Consider the following 19,795-nt stretch of genomic DNA (forward strand, 5'->3'; position numbering starts at 1 on the left):
TCTGTGTTTTCTTTGGTCTCTCAATCCTTTGAAGATACCTAAAGATAATTCTTTTGAATTCCTTATCAGAGAGTTCCAAAGCTGCTTCTTCCTCAGGGATGTGTTCTGGGTCTATATCCTGCTCCCTTGTTTCTACCATTTTATCCTGCTTCTTTGTGTGGACTGTGATGGTCTTTTGTCTCCGAGGCATCGTGGCACTGTTGTATTTAGATCTCTGTTAACTGTTTGTGAAGAGCAGCCAAGGGTGATTCCAACTCTTCTTGGTGGTTTTTTATCGTTGGTCCGTTGGTAGAGAAGGAGGTAGTGGCTGTCGCTCAGTAAGTGAAGTTGCAGGAGGTGTGGTGTAGTTGTGTCTTATAGGGACTGTTGTTGTCTCCCACTTAATCAGACACAAATTACAATCGAATAACCTTCAAAAAACTTGTCAGTCTTGGAGGTCCCGAGTGTCCTTGGGGTTGCTGGAAAGCAGAACATGTTCTTAAGCCCCAGGAATCTGCGAGAGCGCTGTCTCTTTAAATATCCAAAATAGTCAAGCCGCTTTTTAAACCTTCAAAATGGCAGCACCCTCCGGACCAGCAAAAGTCCACAGCTCAGCCCACCTTTCTCTTCACCTTCTCCATTTGTTCCCCAGGCACCACGCACAGTGCTCCGTGCAGTCCCTGGCTAGCAGGGTGATTTTTAGGTTAATTCTTAAATCCTCCCACCACTCGAGAATCTCCAAGCTGTCTGTGCCATCAGGATCGCTCAGGATCACTGCCAGACTTTAAGTCTTTGATCCATCTGGAGGGGTCCAAGATTATCTTCTGTGTCTGTGTTAATTGGTTTCCCTTTTCTTTGTTGAAGATGGTCTGTGCAGTCTTTCTCCCTAGTCCGCCATCTTCTGGATGATGTTTTTGATGTCATCCCACAATTCCTCTGGTTTTTGGTCACTGGTGTTCAGTGCATCAAACTATTTGGATGGTTTCTAAATTCAGGAGGAATAACAAGGTCTTATTTTGGCTCTCATGGAGTTGTTCAAATTGTCTTCAGTTTCAACTTGAACTTGCGTATGTACAGTTGATGGTCTCTTCCACAGTCAGCTCCTGATCTTGTTTTGGCTGAAGATATTGAGCTTCTCCATTGCCTCTTGCCACAGACATAGTCAATCTGATTCCTGTGCACTCCATCTGGTGAAGTCCACGTATATAGCCACCGTTTATGGTATTGAAAAAAGGGTATTTGCAAGGAGTAAGGGGTTGGTCTTGCAAAATTTTATCATGTGATCTCCAGCATCATTTCTACCGACAAGGCTATGTATTCCAACTACTGGTGATTCTTCTTCTGCATTCCAATAATCAGTAATAAGCAACACATCTTGATTGAATGTTTGGTCAATTTCAGACTGCAGAAGTTGGTAAAAATCTTCAATTTCCTCATCTTTGGCTTTGGTGGTTGATGAGTAAATTTAAATAGTGTAATATTAACTGGTCTTCCTTATAGGCATATAGATATTACCCTATCACTGACAGCACTGTACTTCAGGATAGATCTTGAAACATTCTTTGTGATGATGAATCCCACACCATTCCTCTTCAATTTGTCATTCCCAGCAGAGTAGATCATATGGTTGTTTGATTCAAAATGGCCAAAACCAGTCTGTTTCAGCACACCGATGCCTAGGATATTGATCTTTATAAATGCTATTTCATTTTTGACAATTTCCAATTTTCCTAGATTCATACTTCATATGCTCCATGTTCTGATTATTAATGGATGTTTGCAGCTGTTTTTTTCTCATTTTGAGTCATGCCACATCAGCAAATGGAGATCCTAAAAAGCTTTATTCTATCTTCTTCATTAAGGTCACTCTACTTGGTGTAATGCTTAAGGCATTTGACTGCTAACCAGAAAGCTGGCAGGTCAAACTTACCAGCTACTTTGTGGAAGCAAGACTGGACACTCTAATTCCGTGAAGATTTAGTGCCTCGAACCCAACAGGGGTCACTATGACTCAGAATCGACTCAATGGCAATGGGTTTAGTTTTTTTGGTTTTCTACTCTGAAGAGGCAGCTCTTCCCCAGTCCTATCTTGAGTGCCCTCTGACCTGACGGGCTCATCTTCTGGCACTATATTGGACAATGTTATAAGGTTATTCATGAAGTTTTCCAGTAAGATATCAGACAGTGTTTCACTGCTGTTCATAAGGTTTTCACTGGCCAAATCTTTGAGAAGTAGATGGCATCTTCCTTCCTCTGAGTCTTAGTCTGGAAGCTCCGCTGAAACCTGTCCACAATGGGTAACACTGCTGGCATTTGAAACATTGGTGACATAGCCTTCAGCCTCACAGCAACACACAAGCCACCACAGTAAGACAAACTGACAAACAAGTTTGTCTGTCTTATCGGTTCCAAACTGTTCCTCTCACTTCCTGGTGTCTCTCAGCTGTTCAAACTGCTCCACTCACTTCCTGGTCTCCCTCAGCTGCTCTGAACTGCACTACCATGCCCACTGGCCAGCTTTCTGGTCTGTCTCTTCCCTCAAGCTGCTCCGAACAGCTTTTTAACATTCCATGCTAATTCATTAAGTTATAAACAAAATTTCCCAAGCAGAAAATAATCTTCAGTATAGTCTACACCCACTTTCCTCTACCTTCTTCCTCAGCTGGATCCCTACTTCTTGCCTACTCTGTTTGCCCATACTCTTATACTAACTCAATTTTCCCAAAAAGATGAAAGCAATCTGATATATCTTTTCACTATACGGTATTAATAACTTTATGTGTTAATAAAGTTTGACCTTTACATTATAAAGTTTAAATGTACTTGGATGACTCAAATTACTATAATAAACTTCTGAATTCAAAACTTCCCTTTCATCTAAAAACATAGTCTAGTACACTGGAATCCAAGCACCTAATACAGTGTACACTGATAGAGTGGAGACAAAATGCCTAGGTTTGAATTTCAGCTCTCTGACTTAATAGGTATGTGACTTTTCTGGAATACGGTAGGAAGTGAAACAAAAAGTAAAGTCTTAAAAATGATGGATATTATTAAACACTGCAGTCAATAGCAGACGCTTACCTTTATTTTATTTCCAAGTATTAATTTTAAGTTGTCAGAAATACTAGGTAATAAAGTAGGTAAATGTGATATAACTTAAAAAATATATATATATTCTAAATTCTCTATTCAGTTCCCCTATGGATTCTACAGAAATTCTAGGTATATTTTTGTAAACATTTTGTTTATTTCCATATTCCAATCTAACAAGTATCATTTAAAAATACATGACATAAAAGACTTGCTATTAGTAAGGCTAATTGCAGACTCCCAATATTTCACCTAGTGAAGATGCTTTTCATAGGTGTTAAAGAAATGGGAAAAAAAAAAAAAAAGAATACATAAATGAGCTCTAACAAATCTAACTTTAATAAGAACAAAAAGTTAGTTGATGGGTTAAGGATGATATGAACTACTGAAGTTTATGAACTAATGAAGACACTGCAATTTTTCACTAAGGTGATTACAAACTTACAAGAAATTTTATGAAGAATTTTAGCAATGTAACTGAAAATGAGAAGAAAGTTTTGATAAAATTAGGACAATCATTCATTCAATATACATTTATTCAGTGTCTATTATTTGAAGGAGCCCTGTAGTGCACTTGGCTGCTAACAAAAAGGTCAGTGGTTTGAACCCACCAGCTGCTCCGCAGGAGAGAGATACAGTAGTCTGCTTCCATAAAGATTACAGTTTTGGAAGAAACCCTATAAGACAGTTCTACTCTGTCCTTTAGATTAGCTATGAGTAGGAACTGACAGGCAGTGACTTTGGTTTTGGTCTATTACTTACCAGACATTGTTCTAAATAATGGAAATACAGCAGTGAACAAGTATAAATCTTTGCTCTCATGAAATTTATATTTTAACAAGACTAGACAGGAAATAAACATGATAAATAAATATTTTGGTGATAAATGCAAAGGATACAAATAAAGCAGGGAAGAAGGAGGAGTATTGGTGGGGGTAGAAATGAGAAGGCTGCAATTTTAGAAATGTACGCTATTATTCAAACGTAATTAGTTGTGGATTTTCAGAACCATTAAAGCAAAGTTTCACTGAACAGATAGAAATTGCCTTATGGCATGAGGCAGTCCCAAGATTTAGAGATTTGAGGTACTTAAGAAAGACAGGAACAAGGAAAAATGGTAGCGATTATGTGGACGTAAAAATAATAGCAAAAGTGTCTTGAAGGGCATTTCAAGTGATTTCATTCCTATTACCTTTAATTGGCTCTGTATAACTTTTCCATAAAAACTGGTCTATTACCCATTTTTACAGTTCACCATCTAAAAATCTTTTTTATTGATATACAAATTATTGTATGACTTAAAGCTTATGTTAGTAAAGCAATGCAAGAAAGACTCTTTCACGTATATATCAGACATACACTTTATTATTTAGGCACTATTCAAAGATGGAGCCTTGGTGACACAGTGGTTAAGTGCTCAGTTGCCAACTGAAAGATCTGTGGTTCAAATCTACCAGCTGCTCCATAGGAGAGAAATGTGGCATCTGCTTACATAAAGATTTACAGCTCTGGAAACCCTACTGGGGCAGTTCTACTCATCCTACAGCTTCGCTATGAGTTGGAATCAACATTATGGCAATGATACTTTGTTTGTTCTTATTCAAAGATAATTTAAACTAGGCCTCTCCTTTCTCCTGTGAGTTTTCCGTAACATTTCTTCACACTAAGAAGTTAAATAACATTTCTGACAGGTCCGGGCTAACATCACTTTCTTAAACTACATACTGAGCAAATAACGTCATTAAAAGCACATTATTTTTGTAGTGCTAAATATGGTTCAAAGATTTCTAAACATTAGAATGACAATCTCTCCTTCGAGAGGCTTACCATCTATTTTTAAAATTCAAAACACAATTATATTTGTCATATTGTATGTATCTGTCCCTGTACCTATGTTACTAGTGAAGACAATTAAGACCATCTTATCATATTTTAATAAAGAAAAAAGAATTAAATGAATGGCTTTAAAAGGAAAAACATTTGGTCAAAATATCAAAACTATGATGAAATACAAAGCAACGGTTATATAACAAACATAGAGTCTGGTTTTCCTGGCTATTGAATTTTGTTAATATTCCAAATGTTGCTTATTTTAACAGATGCTAAAGAAAAACCTAAAAAGTATCTGCTTTCTGCAGCAACCCAGTTAATAACACTAGACTGGATTTTTGTTTTTAGCATTATAGTGACATCAAACTCAAACCAAAAACTCACTGCCATCGAGTCAATTCGACTCATAGCGACCCCTCCTTGGGTTTTTGAGGTTGTATCTCTATGGAAGGAGATAGCCCGATCTTCCTTCCGAGGAGTGGCTGGTGGGTTTGAACCGCCAGCCTTCTGGTTAGCAGTCAAATGCCTTAGGCACTGTGCCACCAGAGCTCCTAAGCAGATCTTTAGGGATATAAAATAGTTACTGCCTAGGTCTGGGGGCTCCATTCAATTTTATACTATTTTAAAAACAAGGCAGCACACTATTTTATTTAAAAGAAATGTTCAGATTGGGTATATATACTTCAACGTCTTGCCCACACTAAAACTACAAAAAAACTTCAAAAATAGGATTTCCGTATAGAATTTTCAGAAAAAGTAGCAAAAAACTGAACAGTCCTCAAGACTTTAAAATAGAAACAAATCAATGGGCTTATAAAACTTAGATATAATGCTTCAAAGTGAAGTATTGGCATACTGGTAGCAACAAAGAATTTTTTTTCCTCTTTGAGTCCAAATTTAAGTTGAATAAATATTTTAGGAGTTTTGTGGGAATTTTAAAAATGCTAAATTGTTTCTCAAAAAACAAAATTGTATCTCCTTAATGTAAAAAAAAAAAGTAACACTCAAAGTGTAAAATGCAAGCTCTGGTGGCATAGTGCCTAAGGCACTTGCCTGCTAATCAAAAGGCTGGCGGTTCAAACCCACCAACCACTCCTCGGAAGGAAGATTGAGCAATCTACTTCTGTAGTGATACTGCCTTGGAAATCCAAGGAGGGGTCACTATGAGTCAGACCCGGCTCGATGGCAATGAGTAGTAAGCTGCAAAATAATCCACTAATGGTGACTCCTTTAAAAATACACATTTTAAATATCATGAAAGGAAACTGTACAATAAGAAACTCAAGAAATATCCTTGAAGAGATGGACCCTTCATAGTGAGCTTATGACTAATGAGCACGAGAAGAAAACAAACTAATTCTTTAGACACGTCTTTCATAAGCTTCCTTTTTAAGTCCAAATGACTAAAAAGAACCAAGAAGTTAAAAATGTTAAAATGACCACTATACATATAATAAATCACTAAAACTTATAAAACACAATGACAAGAGCTGGTGAGTATGTAAAACAACTAGAACTCTCATACATTTCTGGTGGGAATACAAAAAAAAAGTTATAGCCATTTTAGAAAATAGTTCGGCAGTTCTATATAAAGTGAACAAACACTTCTATAGGACTGTGCAATCCCTCCCACTCCTCTGTATTAGGGAGCTCTGGTAGCATAGTGCCTAAGGCACTTGACTGCTAACCAGAAGGCTGGTGGTTCAAACCTACCAGCCACTCCTAGGAAGGAAAGTTGGGCAATCTACTTCCGTAGTGATACAGCCTCGGAAACCCAAGGAGGGGTCGTTATGAGTTGGCTCAAACTCAACGGCACATAACAACAACAACCACCTCTGTATTAACTCTAGAAATCTGAAACATTTCTCCCTCACAAAGACCTGTGTATACATGGTTATAGCAACTTTATTTATAATTGTCATATGGTGGTACTCTCAATAAAAAGGAACAAATTCAATGGTGTGCTGGAGCTGGCAGGTACTAGGTCATAAAAAACCAATGTTAAATTTTCGGAGATTTTATGAGCTGGTTTATGTGGCTTAAGATAGGCCACAGTGAAAGCATACTGACAACAATACCAAAAAAAAGAAAAGGCACAAATCAGGTTTTTTTTTTTGGCGGGGGCGGGGGAAGCAAGTTGTAAAATGTCTACCAACAAATCACTGAGCAAATTTCTAAAACATACAACAACCTGATGAATCTCAAAAGCATTCTGCTAAGTGAAAGAAGAAATACAAGGACAAAACTACAAGGGATATTAATCAGATCATGGTTGACAAGGTTGGTGGTAGAAACATGAGGGACCTTTCTGAAGTGAAGGAAATGTTCAATATCCTTTGCCAAAAATTTTACTACATGGAAATTAACATCAGTAAGTCTTTAAAAAAAAAAAAGGGTACATTGTATGGTCTGTCAATTATCCCACAATAACACTGTTAAAAAACAAAGAAACCAGTAGTACATTAATTTAGAGTTAGGTTGCACTGATAACTGATATAAAAATCTGATACAGAAATCCCTTTGCCTTTTATTTCTTTTTTCCTAAGGGAAATTCGATGACATTTCTGAGGGGAACTTCTATTTGCCTAAAGATACCATGAAACCAAAAATCTAGCATAATTCCAATAATCAGAAAGACAAAAACTGATGAAGACTGTCAAAACGAGCCACAAAATGAGCCGACTTGACAGCAACTAACAACATTTAATCTAGTCTTTTGCTTAAAATATAGAGTTTTATTTCAAAAATACTGATAAAGAAAGAAATCTAAAATTACTGTACAATTAAAAAAATCTTTTGTGAAGTAAAACTTTACCATTCAAGATGAAACAAACAAAATTGAACACTACAAAAGAAGGCGAGAAGCTTTCTTTCTTAGTGTTTGGAGGGGACTGAAAAAGTTATTTTCTTGATGATTTGTAGTAATATAGTCCTAGTAAAAAAAAAATATGGGCACACACATACAAATGTAGAGAAGAAGATCCAAAAGTATGTATGTTCAGGTGCTAACAGTGGTGTTATGGGTTGAACTGTGTCCCCCAAAAGTATATGTTGAAGTCCTAACTCCCGGTAGCTGTGAGTGGGACCTCATTTGAAGACAGATTCTTTGCCGATATAATCAAGTTAAGATGAGGTCCCAGTGGTAAAGGGTATGCTCTAAATCCAATGAAGTGTCCTTATCAATAGAGAGAGATTTAGAGACACAAGAGGAAACGACTGAAGTAGAGATTAGAGTGAATCAATTGCAAGCCAAGAAACACCAAGGATTGTCAGTGATCAAAAGAAGCTAGGAGGAAACAAGGGACAGATTCTTCTCTAGAGCTTTCGGAGGGAGTACATGCCTGGTGACAACTTGATTTTGAACTTCCAGCTTCAAGAACTGTGAGAAAATATATTTCTTTTGTTTAAATTATCCAGCTTTGTGGTGATCTATTACATACAGTAGCCCTAGGAAACTAATACAAGTGGTAATATACCCAGTCACTGAAACTATGATATTTGTTTTCTCTTATTTTTTCCTAATATTCTACAGTGTACAAGTACTGCATCTAAAATAATACAAAGCTATTTAAAATAAATTCAATTAAAAGGGGTCCTGGGTGGGTTGTACAAAAGGAAATAAATCCTCTAGGAAGATATACTTCTCTGGCTCACAGCCCAAAGAATTCCCACAAATAAAATCAAAAAAAAAAAAAAAAAAGAGCTCACAATGAAAACAAATACACACATCCCACCACTGCGCCACTGCTGCCACCACAAAAGCAAGCAAAAACAAAGAGCAGAATCAAATCCCCAAAGATTTCAAAATTTGAAATTCCTAGATACAAAATCTAAAATAAAAAATACTTCAAATTTCTGAAGAAATGAAAGTATTAAAAAAATGATTAGTGAAGAAAACAAAAAAGCAGATATAAAAAGAACCAAACAGAACTTCTAGACATGAAAGATGTAATTGCTGAGAGCCAAAAGTCAATCAATGGTTGAAAACAGATTATTTAATACAGATGAGGGGCCTACTGATAAATAAGAGAGAGCTCTGAACAAAAGTACTCAGAATGCAACACAGAGATTGTTAATATAAAATAAAGTTTAACAAAATGGAGGACAGAGCAAGAAAGTCTAATACATATCTAACAGAGATATCGGAAGGAGATCAGATTAATAGAATAGGATAGGACAGAGAAAACATAAGACGCAAAGCAGCCCAAAGAGAAAAAAAAAAAAGTCAGTTAAATTAAATATTAAAAAAAAAAAAAAACAGACTGACAGCTGCCTTCTCCAGAGCAAAAAGAAACCAGAGACAGATGCATAAAATCTCCAAAGCAATGAGAGAAAAATAATCGCCAACCTAGAACTGTATACCCAGCAAAATTATCTTTTAAGAACAAGGGTGAAATAAAGACATTTTCAGACAAATAAATATTGAAAAGCTTTGCTACCAAAAACTGCTCTATAATGTTTAAAGAATGTATTTCCAGAAGACAATGATACTAAAGGAAGGTCTGAGATAGAAGAGAAAAGCATGAGTGGGAAGGGGAAAGGAAAACATGTAGCTTTATTAACGAAACAATGATTTTATTACTGAACAGTACTTTTAATACCTCATTTATGGGGTTAACAAAAAGAGAATTGAAATACAGGATTAGTTTTAAAATCATAAACAGGTTTAAAATAAAAAAAAAAAAACCTCGAGTTAAAGTATTCTGATAAGGTCAAACTCCTAGTCCATATACTGGTAGAGATACTGATAAATTTGAGTCTTTGCTATGTTAAATATGAAAGGTATAATTTTCTGAGTGGCTCCTAAATAAGCAGAAAAATTTTTAGCCAGTAGGGGAAAAAAGACTTCCAAACTCATCAGGGAGTCACTACATAACTATAATAAATGTTTCAATCTCCAAAAAGACTTAACAATTTTAAACTCATTTGTACCCAATAACATAGCTTGAAAGTATAGAAAGAACACTTGACAAATCTTATCATCATAATCGGAGGTTTCAACTTACCTTTCTCAATAAATGATAGCTCAATAACAAAATTAATAAGGATGAAAAAGATTTGAATCCTAGAATTAACAAACATCACTGCCAACAAGTTGATTCTGACTTATAGAGACCTCCTTTAGGTTTCTGAGGTGGTAAATCTTTATGGAAGCAGATTGCCCGGTCTTCCTTCCATGGAGTGGCTTGCTCTAACTATGAACCCAAACAATTGGATAATACATGTTTTCAAGCATACACGGAATTTAACGAAAACTGACAATATAGTAGGCCAAGACAAGTACTTATTAACAAAGATCAAACAATCAGTATCATACAGACCATATTATGTGGTCAAGAATTTTAAAAGATCACTTGAAAAATACCATAAATTTAGAAACTTAAAAGCCAACTTCTAAATAATTCATGAGTGAAATAAGAAGTCATAACACAAATTAGAGTATTTTGAAAATAAAAATTTTCTAATGTACATCATACCAAAATGTTTGCAACAGAGCTACAGTGATTCTTAGAGGTACATTAATAGTTTTAACAATCTTCATATTTAAAAACTAAAATAATCATCTATTTTAAGCTTAAAAAGAAAGGAGTGAATACAAGGCATAATTCAAGTAGGTTAACGAAATGCAGTTTTCATGAAACTGGGAACTGGTTTTAGAAAAAGATAAGAATGCTTGCTTGTATCTTTAATATGTCATGAGAAATAAGCTAATACATTTATTATTCTATCTCAGCAAACAGACCAGTTGTTATTGTTGTGTGCTATCAAATCAGTTTCTGACTCACAGCAACCCTACAACAGAGTAGAATTGCCCCCCACAGGGTTTCCAAGTCTGCAATATTTATGGAAACAGACTGTCACATTCTTCTCTATCAGAATAGCTGATGGGTTCCAACTGTCAACCTTTTGGTTAGCAGGTAAGTGCTTAACCACTGTGCAACAGGGCTCCTTATTGGACAAGTACCTGGTACATAATAAGCATTTAATATTTGTGAAATAATTGATACTAAATAACATTAAAAATGTAAGTAGCTATTAAAATACTAGATTAAAAAAACAGAGCACTTACCTGGTAATAAACCTTTATCTGTTTCACCAAAATGGACAGATTATGAATTCTAAGTGATGCATCATTGTTAACTTTTTTATTTACTCTCTGACTTTCCAATTTAGGATTACTGTAAGAAAAAAATAAATAAAATTACATTGAAAAATACCTCTTCATTCAGACACTGAAAATTAATGACATTAATTTTTTTCTTTAAACAAATTGTGTATTCATTTTCAGAGGATAAAATGATCACTATGCCATGTATTCTGTGCTAATACATACAGATGCATTTCATATTCCTAACCAACCAACTGCTGTCCAGTTGATGGCAATTCATGGCAATGTCATGTCTGTCAGAACAGAACTGCACTCCACATGGTTTTCAATGGCTGATTTTTCAGAAGCAGATTGTCAGGCCTTCCTTCCTAGGTGACTGTGGTTGGACTCAAAACTTCAACCTTTTGGTTATGAGCTGAGTGCTGAGTTAACCATTTGCATCACCAAAGGACCTTAAGGAAGTAGTAAAATAAATTTGAAATTTAAAGCACACGCTCTCATTTTTGTCTCTATATTCCAGGGATGAACTACCTCATTTTTTTTTTTTAATTGTGATTTGGGTGATGTTTACAGAACAAATTCACTTTGCATACAGCACCTCACATACACTTTGTTTCACAACATTCACTGCAATTTCCCACAATGCAACAGCTCCCCGTCACACTTACTCCCCATAGTTACCTCTTTCCTGTGTCCTTCCCTCCATGCACTCCCACCAGGTGAGGTGTTTCCCTGTGCACATACAGCCCTTGTACTCTCCCAGGATAGTGCTCTCCAAGGAATGTTATCTAATGTGCATCTAATGTAAATGTTCAGCTGAAATCCCTGTCTTTTGTTTGGCTGGAAGCCACAGGAGTAAGTTCAGCTCTAGACCTGAAGGGCAGCTAGGGGCCATACTCTCAGGAGTTCCATCAGGCTCTATGAGACCAGCAAACCTGGTCCCCCTTTTTCTTTTTTCTAATTTTTTTAATGATTTTGTGTTTTGTTCCACATTATTTTCCCACTCTATCCAGGATCTCCTACATAGATTCCCTTCCAACTGGTTGAATGTGATAGCTGGGCATCATCATCTAGTTCTTCTGGTCTCACAGTCCTACAGGCTGAGGATTGCAAGGCATACCAGTCCCTTGAACTGTTTCCATGCATCTTTCTTCTTCACTCTTCTTTGCTCTGGATGAGGAGAGACCCATCGTTGCATCTAGATGGCTGCTTGCAAGCTTTTAAGATGCCAGTCGTTACTCACCAGAGTAGAAGGTGGAACAATGTTCTGTGTAGAATGTAATGCCAATTGAGCTTGACGTCCCCTGCAACTATGGTCCCAAGCCCACAGGTCCAAATACTCACTCACTCTGGGTAGCTGGCTGTGGCCAAGAAATGACTACAACCTTGTCCATTGTCAGAATACCTGGGAATTCTTCAGAACATACGATTACACTTCTAGAAACATTGTCTGCCAACTCTATATATGGGTTGGGCACACTCTCCCCTGCATAGTCATACCTAATAGTTCAGACTGTCCACCTATCTATCCACTATATATCAATGTTTGCCTTCACTGACAATGCAGTACTGTATGTGCAAAAGGGTTCATCTTTGTTGTCTGTACATCCCATGCATCTCTCTCTCTGTCTTCCTCTTCCTCAATGCCACCGTGTTGGATCACTCACATTTGGTACACTGCCCTTCTCTTCACCCGTATCAATACTTGTCTCTACCTATCTATCTAACAGTGTTCCCTGCCCTCTCTTCCTCACTCAGTAACCAACAAAGAAAATTTCCTTCCATATATAAACCTTTCCTTGACTTTTTACAATAGCGGACTAATACAGTATTTGTCCTTCTGTGAATGACTTATTTCACTCAGCATAATGTCCCCCAAGTTCATCCTTGTTATGTGGTGTTTTGAAGATTCTACATTATTCATTGGGGTTGTACAGTATTCTATTTTGTCTATGTACCATAGTTTGGTTATCCATTCCTCTGCTGATTGGCACCTAGGTTGTTTCCATCTTTTGACTACTGTAAATAGTGCTGCAATGAACATGGATGTCCATTTATCTGTTCTTGTCCTGGCTCTCATTTTTTTAGGAAATACACCAAGTAATGGAATGGCTAGGTCAAATGGTATTTCTAATTCCAACTTTTTAAGGAATCGCCATATTGCTTTCCACAGTGGTTGTACCATTTGACAGTTCCATTAGCAGTGTATGAGAGTCCCAATCTCTCCACATCCCCTCCAGCATTTGTTATTATTTTCTGTCTTGTTGAACTTTGCTACTAGTGCTAGGGGGAAAGATGGAAACTCATTGTTGTTTTGATTTGCATCTCTCTAATGGGTAATGATCATGAGCATTTGTTCATATGTTTGTTGGCCACGTGAATATCCTCTTTAGTGAAGTATCTATTCCTGTCTCCTGCCCATTTTTAATTGGATTATCTGGTTTTTTGCTGTTGAGGTGCTGGAGTTTTCTATAAATTCTAGAGGTTAGTCCTTTGTCAGATATGTCATGGCTGAATACTTTTTCCCAATCTATAGGTTCTCCTTCGACTCTTGTGACGCAGTCTTTGGAAGCACATAAAAATTTTATTTTTAGAAGGTCCCATTCATTTAGCTTATCTTCCGTTTGTGCATTTTGGGTTATGCTTCATAATCTATTTATGCCATATATTAGGGCCCCTAAATTTGCCCCTAGTTTTTCTTGAGGAATTTTGCAGCTTTAGGTTTCACATTTAAATCTTTGTTCCACCTGGAGTTAGTTTGTAGGTATGGTGGGAGGTACAGATCTTGTTTCATGTTTCTGCAGATGGATATCCAGTTTTGCCAGCAACATTTATTAAACAAACATTCTCTTCCCCATTTAATGGATCTCGGCCCTTTGTCAAAGATCAGATGACCATAGGTCAATGGATCTATTTCTGGGTTCTCAATTCTATCCCACTGGTGTATGTGTCTGTCACTGTACCAATTCAGGCAGTTTTGACTACCGTGGCTGTATAGTAGGTTTTGAGATCTGGCAGTGTGAGACCTCCTACTTTGTTCTTCTTCAATATTGCTTTGCTTATCCGCGGTCTCTTTCCTTTACATATAAAGTTAGTCATTGGTTTTTCCATATCCTTAAAGAATGTTGATGGGATCTGGATTGGGATTGTATTGAATATATATATATATATTGCTTTGGGTAGAACTGACATTTTCACAATGTTCAATCTTCCTATCCACGAGCACAGTATGTTCTTCCATTTATGTAGATCACTTTTGGTTTCTTGAAGTAGTCTTTTAAAAAGTTTTTCTGTGTACAGGACTTCCGTGTTCTTGGTAAGATTTATTCCCAAGTATTTTATTTTTGGGGTAGCTAACCAGACGGCTGGTGGTTCAAACCCACCAGCCACTCCTCGGAAGGAAGGTTGGGCAATCCTACTTCCGTAGTGATACTGCCTCGGAAACCCAAGGAGGGGTCGCTATGAGTCGGGGCCGACTCCACGGCACATAACAACAACAACAACATTGTAAATGGTATTGATTTCCTCATATCTTTTTCAGCAACCTCTTTGCTGGTGTAGAGGAATCCAACTGATTTTTGGATGTTGATCTTGTATCCACACGATGGTAAATCTCTCAATTAGTTCCAGTAGATTTTTGATGGAGTCTCTTGGGTTTTCTAGGTATAGGATCATGTCATCAGCAAACAGGATAGTGTGACTTCTTCCTTCCAATCTGGATGCCTTTGGTTTCCCCTTCTTGCCTTATTGGCCTGGCCAGGACTTCCAATACAATGTTGAAGAGAAGTGGTGACAGAGTACATCCTTGTCTGGGTTCCTGTTTGCAAGGGAATGGTTTCAGTACCTCTCCATTGAAAATGTTAGCTGTTGGTTTTGCATATCCACCGTTTATTACGTTGAGGAACGTCCCTTCTAGTCCTACTTTGCTGAGAGTTTTGATCAGGAATGGGTGTTGGATTTTATCAAATGGCTTCACTGTATCAATTGATATGATCATGTGGTTCTTTATTTATGTGGTGGATGATGCTGATTGTTTTTCTAATGTCGAACCACCCTAGCATACCTGATATGAACACCACTTGGTCATAATGGTTGGACAATATACTTCTGTAGTGATACCGCCTTGGAAACCCAAGGAGGGGTTGCTATGAGTCAGATACGACTCAACGGCAGTGAGTTTGGTTTTCGGTTTGTCATAATGAATTATTTTCTTGGTATGTTGTTGGAATCTATTGGTTAGGATTTTGTTGAAGATTTTTGCATCTATATTCATGAGGGATACTGGTCTGTAGTTTTCCTTTTGAGTGATGTCTTTGCCTGGTTTTGGTATCAAGGTTACGCTTGCTTCATAAAATTAATTTGGGAGGATTCCATCCTTTTCTGTGTTTTGGAATAGTTTGAGTAGGACTGATGTCAGTACTTCTCTGAATGTTTAGTAGAATTCTCTGTGAAACTGTCTGGGCCAGGACTTTTTTTTGTTGGTAATTTTTGTATGACCTGCTCAATTTCTTCAAAATAGGTCTGTCCAACTTTTCCACCTCAGTCTTTGTTAGTTTAGGTAAGTAGTGTGTTTCTAGAAATCTGTCCATTTCTTCCAGATTTTCAAATTTGTTGGAACACAGTTCTTCATAGTATCCTGATATTATCCTTTTTACTTCAGTTGCTTTTGTTGTGATGTCACTCATTTCATTTCTTATTCATGTTATTTGTATTTTCTCCCTCTTTTCCTTTGTTAAATTTGCCAGTACTCTGTCAATTTTATTAATCTTTTCAAAAAATCAACTTCTAGTCTTGTTGATTTTTTCTATTGCCCTTCTATTTTCTGTTTCATTGATTTCTGCTCAAATCTTTTATTTCCTTTCTTTGGTGACTGTAGGCTTCCCCCACACACACACTCTTTTTCTAATTGTTGGAGATGTTGGGTTAAGGTGTTGATTTTGGCTCTTTCTCCATTTTTAATGTGTGCATTTATTGCTATAAATTAGCCTCTGATCACTGCTTTTGCTGTGCCCCAAAGATTTTGGTATGCTGTGTTTTCATTCTCGTTTGATTCAAGGAATTTTTGACTTTCATTTTTTATTTCTTCTCTTACTCAGTCTTTCTTAAGGAGGGTGTTGCTCAGTTTCCATGTGTTTGCTCTTTTCCATTGATCTTCTATTGTTGATTTCTAATTTGACAGCCTTGAGATCTGAGAATAAGCTTTGCAGTATTTCAATGTCTTTAAATTTATTAAGGCTTGCTTTATGGCCTAACATATGGTCTATCATGGAAAATGTTCCATGTGCACTGGAAAAGAATGTATATTGTGCTGTTGTTGGGTGAAGTGTTGTGTAGATGTCTATGAGATTAAGTTGGTGGATTGCATTGTTTAGCTCTTCTGTGTCTTTTTGAATTTCTTTCCAGTTGTTCTATCTTTCATTGAAAGTGGTGTATTAAAATCTCCCACTATGACTGTGGAGTCATCTATTTGCCTTTTCAACTCATTTAAAGTCTGATTTATGTATGGTGGGGCTCATTTGTTGGGTCCATAGATATTTATTATGGTTATATCTTCTTGTTCAATTGATCCTTTAATCATATAATGTCCTTCCTTGTCTCATATGGTGGTTTTTGTCTTAAAGTCAATTTGATCAGAAATTAATATTACCACTCCTACTCTTTTCTGGTTGCCATTTGCTTGATATACCTTTTTCCAAACTTTGATTTTTAGTCTATTTTTGTCTTTGTCTCTAAGGTGTGTCTGTTGTAGACAGCATATTGATGGGTTATGCTTTCTTAGTCTGCAACTCTCCTATCTTGAATGGTGCATTTAATCCACTGACATTCAGTGTATTATCGACAAGTATGAAATGGTTGCTGTCATTTTGTCATGTGTTTTTTTCATGGTGTTCTGGTTTCTTTGTTCCATATCATTTTCTGTCCTGAACTCATTAGGTTTATGAATCATGTTATCATTTCTTTTGGTGCCACTGTTTTAGTATTTCTTAAATATTTGTTCTTGTCTTCTTTTTCATTGTGATGTGAAGGTTTATCATTTTCTTTGAGGTTACCCTGTGATTTATAATTTTCTCCCCAAGTTTAAAACAGTCCATTCCATCTCGCAATTCTTTTGACATCCTCACCATTTAGAAGTCCTGTAACTACAGTTTTTTCCCGCTTTTTGGTTTGTAGTTGTCTTCATTTGCTAATTGATGTCTCTAGTTCCTCGTTTACAATCTTGTAAGCTTATTTTACTTTGGATACTTCCACAACTGTATTGGTTTCTGGGTTATGTCATCTTGTGTATTAATGATTGGTTGTTGTTTGCTATTATTGATTCTGTTCCAAGGACTCCCTTTAGTACTTCTTGTAAGGTTGATCTCGTTTTAACAAATTCCCTTAATTTCTGCTTATCCTGAAATCTCCTAATTTTACCATCATATTTGAGGGACAATTTTGGCAGGTATATAATTCTTGGTTGGAAATTTTTCTCATTCAGGGTTTTATATATACCATCCCATTACCTTCTCACTTGCATGGTTTCTGCTGAGAAATCAGAGCTTATTCTTAACGATTGTCCTTTGTAAGTAACTTTGTGTTTTTCCCGTGATGCTTTCAGAACTCTTTGTCTGTGATTTTGTTGAGTTTGATGATGGTATGTCTTGGTGATTTTATTTTGGGGTCTATTCTGTTTGGGGTTCACTGGAGTTTGTGAACGGATATATTCTCACCTTTAATCATATCAGGGAAGTTCTCTTCCAACAAATCTTGAAAAATTTTCTCAATGGTTTTCCTTTTTTCTTCCTGTTCTGGAATTTCAATTATACATAGGTTACTCCTTTTGATGGTATCCCACAAGAACCTTAGGCTTTTTTCATTTTGCTCTGGTCTTTTTTCTGACTGATCCCTTCCCAAAGAAGTATTCAGGTATTTCTCTTCAATCTCATTAACTCTGTCTTCCATTGATTCGATTCTACTCCTTTGCCCTTTCAACGTGTTATCTATTTCTGAAAATTTAGTATTAATAGTCTGGATTTCTATCTGTACATTTTGTGTCATTTCTAATTTTTCATTTATTTTGTCATTTTGTTCTTGTATTTTCTTCTGAAATTATTCTAGGGTTTTGTCATTTTTCTTAATTTTGTCAGTGTTTTCTTTGATCTGTCTCTCAATCCTTTGATGATACCTAAATACAATTCTTTAAGGGAGTCCCAATTCTGGGATCTGTATCCTGGTTCCTTGTTTCTCTTACTTTATATTGCTACTTTGTGTGGCACATGATGCTCTGTTGTCTCTGAGACATTATGACATTTTGTGTTTATACTTAATTGGTGATTGTACGTTGGAGTGACTTGCCCACAATTTTTGTTTTTTTTGGATGTTATGTAAGCAGGGTACTGTGCTCCTCTATTTGCCAGCTGGCAGCACTTACACACTCACCACCTGTTTCCTTTCCTGCTGTTAGCCTCCCATATGTCCCTGCTGCCCTTGGCAAATGAAGCCTACTCTTAGGGCTCTGAAAGCTAAATGAGAATGGTGTCACTTTAAAATATCCAAAATGCCCACCGCTTGTAAACAATCAAAATGACTGCACCCTCCACACAGCCAAAATTCTACAGTTCAGGTTGTCTCCCTCCTTGCTGTTTCCCTTCCTAGTTATTGGCCACCAGTACAGTCATCCCTGCAGCACTTAGTGACCAGCACTAATCTTTAGGTTAATTCTCAGGACCCAACACCACTTGGAAATACTCAGGCTGGTGGTGCTGCCAGAGCAGCTGACAGTCCACAGCCCCATCCATCTCTGTACTCACTGGTTTCATTCAGGTTTTTCCACTAGTTGGTGCCTAATCCACTTCTGTATACTTCCTTTCAAAGCTTAGGGCTCCAGGATTATCTTCTGTATCTCTGTCAATTGGTTTCTCTTTTCTTTGTTGAAGAGGGTATGTGTAGCTTGTCTGCATATTCCATCATCTTCTTTTCTTTTGAAGAAGTCTTTTAAAGCACGTAATTTTAAAAATATATATATATTTTGGTTTTCACATTTAAGTCTTTGATTCATCTGGGGTTGTTTTTTGTATACGGTGTGAGGTATGGCTCTTGTTTCATTTTTCTGCACATGGATAAGAAGTTTTGCCAGCACCATTTGTTAGAAGAGACTATTTCTTCCTTATTTAATGGATTTTAGCCATATCAAAGACCAACTGACCATTGGTCAATGGATCTCTTTCTGGGTTCTCAATTCTGCTCCACTAGTCTTTGAACCTGTCATTGTACCAATACCAGGCAGTTTTGACAACTGTGGCTGTATAGTAAGCTTTGAGATCTGGAAATGTGAAACTTCCTACTTTGTTCTTCATCAGGAGTGGTTTGCTTATCCAAGGTCTCCTTCCTTTCCATATAAAAGTAGTGAGTGGTTTTTCCATGTCTTTAAAGAATGCTGATGGAAAACAGATCAGGAGTGCATTGAATGTATAGATTGCTTTGAGTTGTTGTTAGGTGCCGTCGAGTCGCTTCCGACTCACAGCAACCCCATACAAAGCAGAATGAAACACCACCTGATCCTGTGCCAGCTCCAAGATCCTTCCTATACTTGAGCCCATTGTCGAAGCCACCGTGTCAATCCATCTCGTCGAAGGTCTTCCTCTCTTTGGTTGACCCTCCACCTTACCAACCATGACATCTTTCTCCAGGGAATGGTCCCCTCTGACAATATGACCAAAGTAGGTGAGACGAAGTCTGGCCATCCTCACTTCCTATGGGCATTTCAGCCGCACTTCCTCCGGGACAGATCTGTTAGTTCTTTTG

At 37.0% G+C, this 19,795-nt stretch overlaps 1 protein-coding gene across 1 annotated transcript in view; it reads right to left on the bottom strand.

Moving 5' to 3' along the window:
- The window catches only part of CCDC88A (coiled-coil domain containing 88A), a 185,109-nt gene that overhangs the window by 132,962 nt on the left and 32,352 nt on the right, over positions 1-19,795 (bottom strand). Inside the window, exon 3 of the mRNA XM_007938006.2 lies at positions 10,973-11,081. Within this exon, the coding sequence (XP_007936197.1) occupies positions 10,973-11,081 (109 nt within the window). The remainder of the gene's footprint in view (positions 1-10,972; positions 11,082-19,795) is intronic.

Source organism: Orycteropus afer, unplaced genomic scaffold (genome assembly GCF_000298275.1).
Source record: "Orycteropus afer afer isolate SDZICR_OR568_19922 unplaced genomic scaffold, OryAfe1.0 scaffold00046, whole genome shotgun sequence".
NCBI lineage: Eukaryota > Metazoa > Chordata > Mammalia > Tubulidentata > Orycteropodidae > Orycteropus > Orycteropus afer.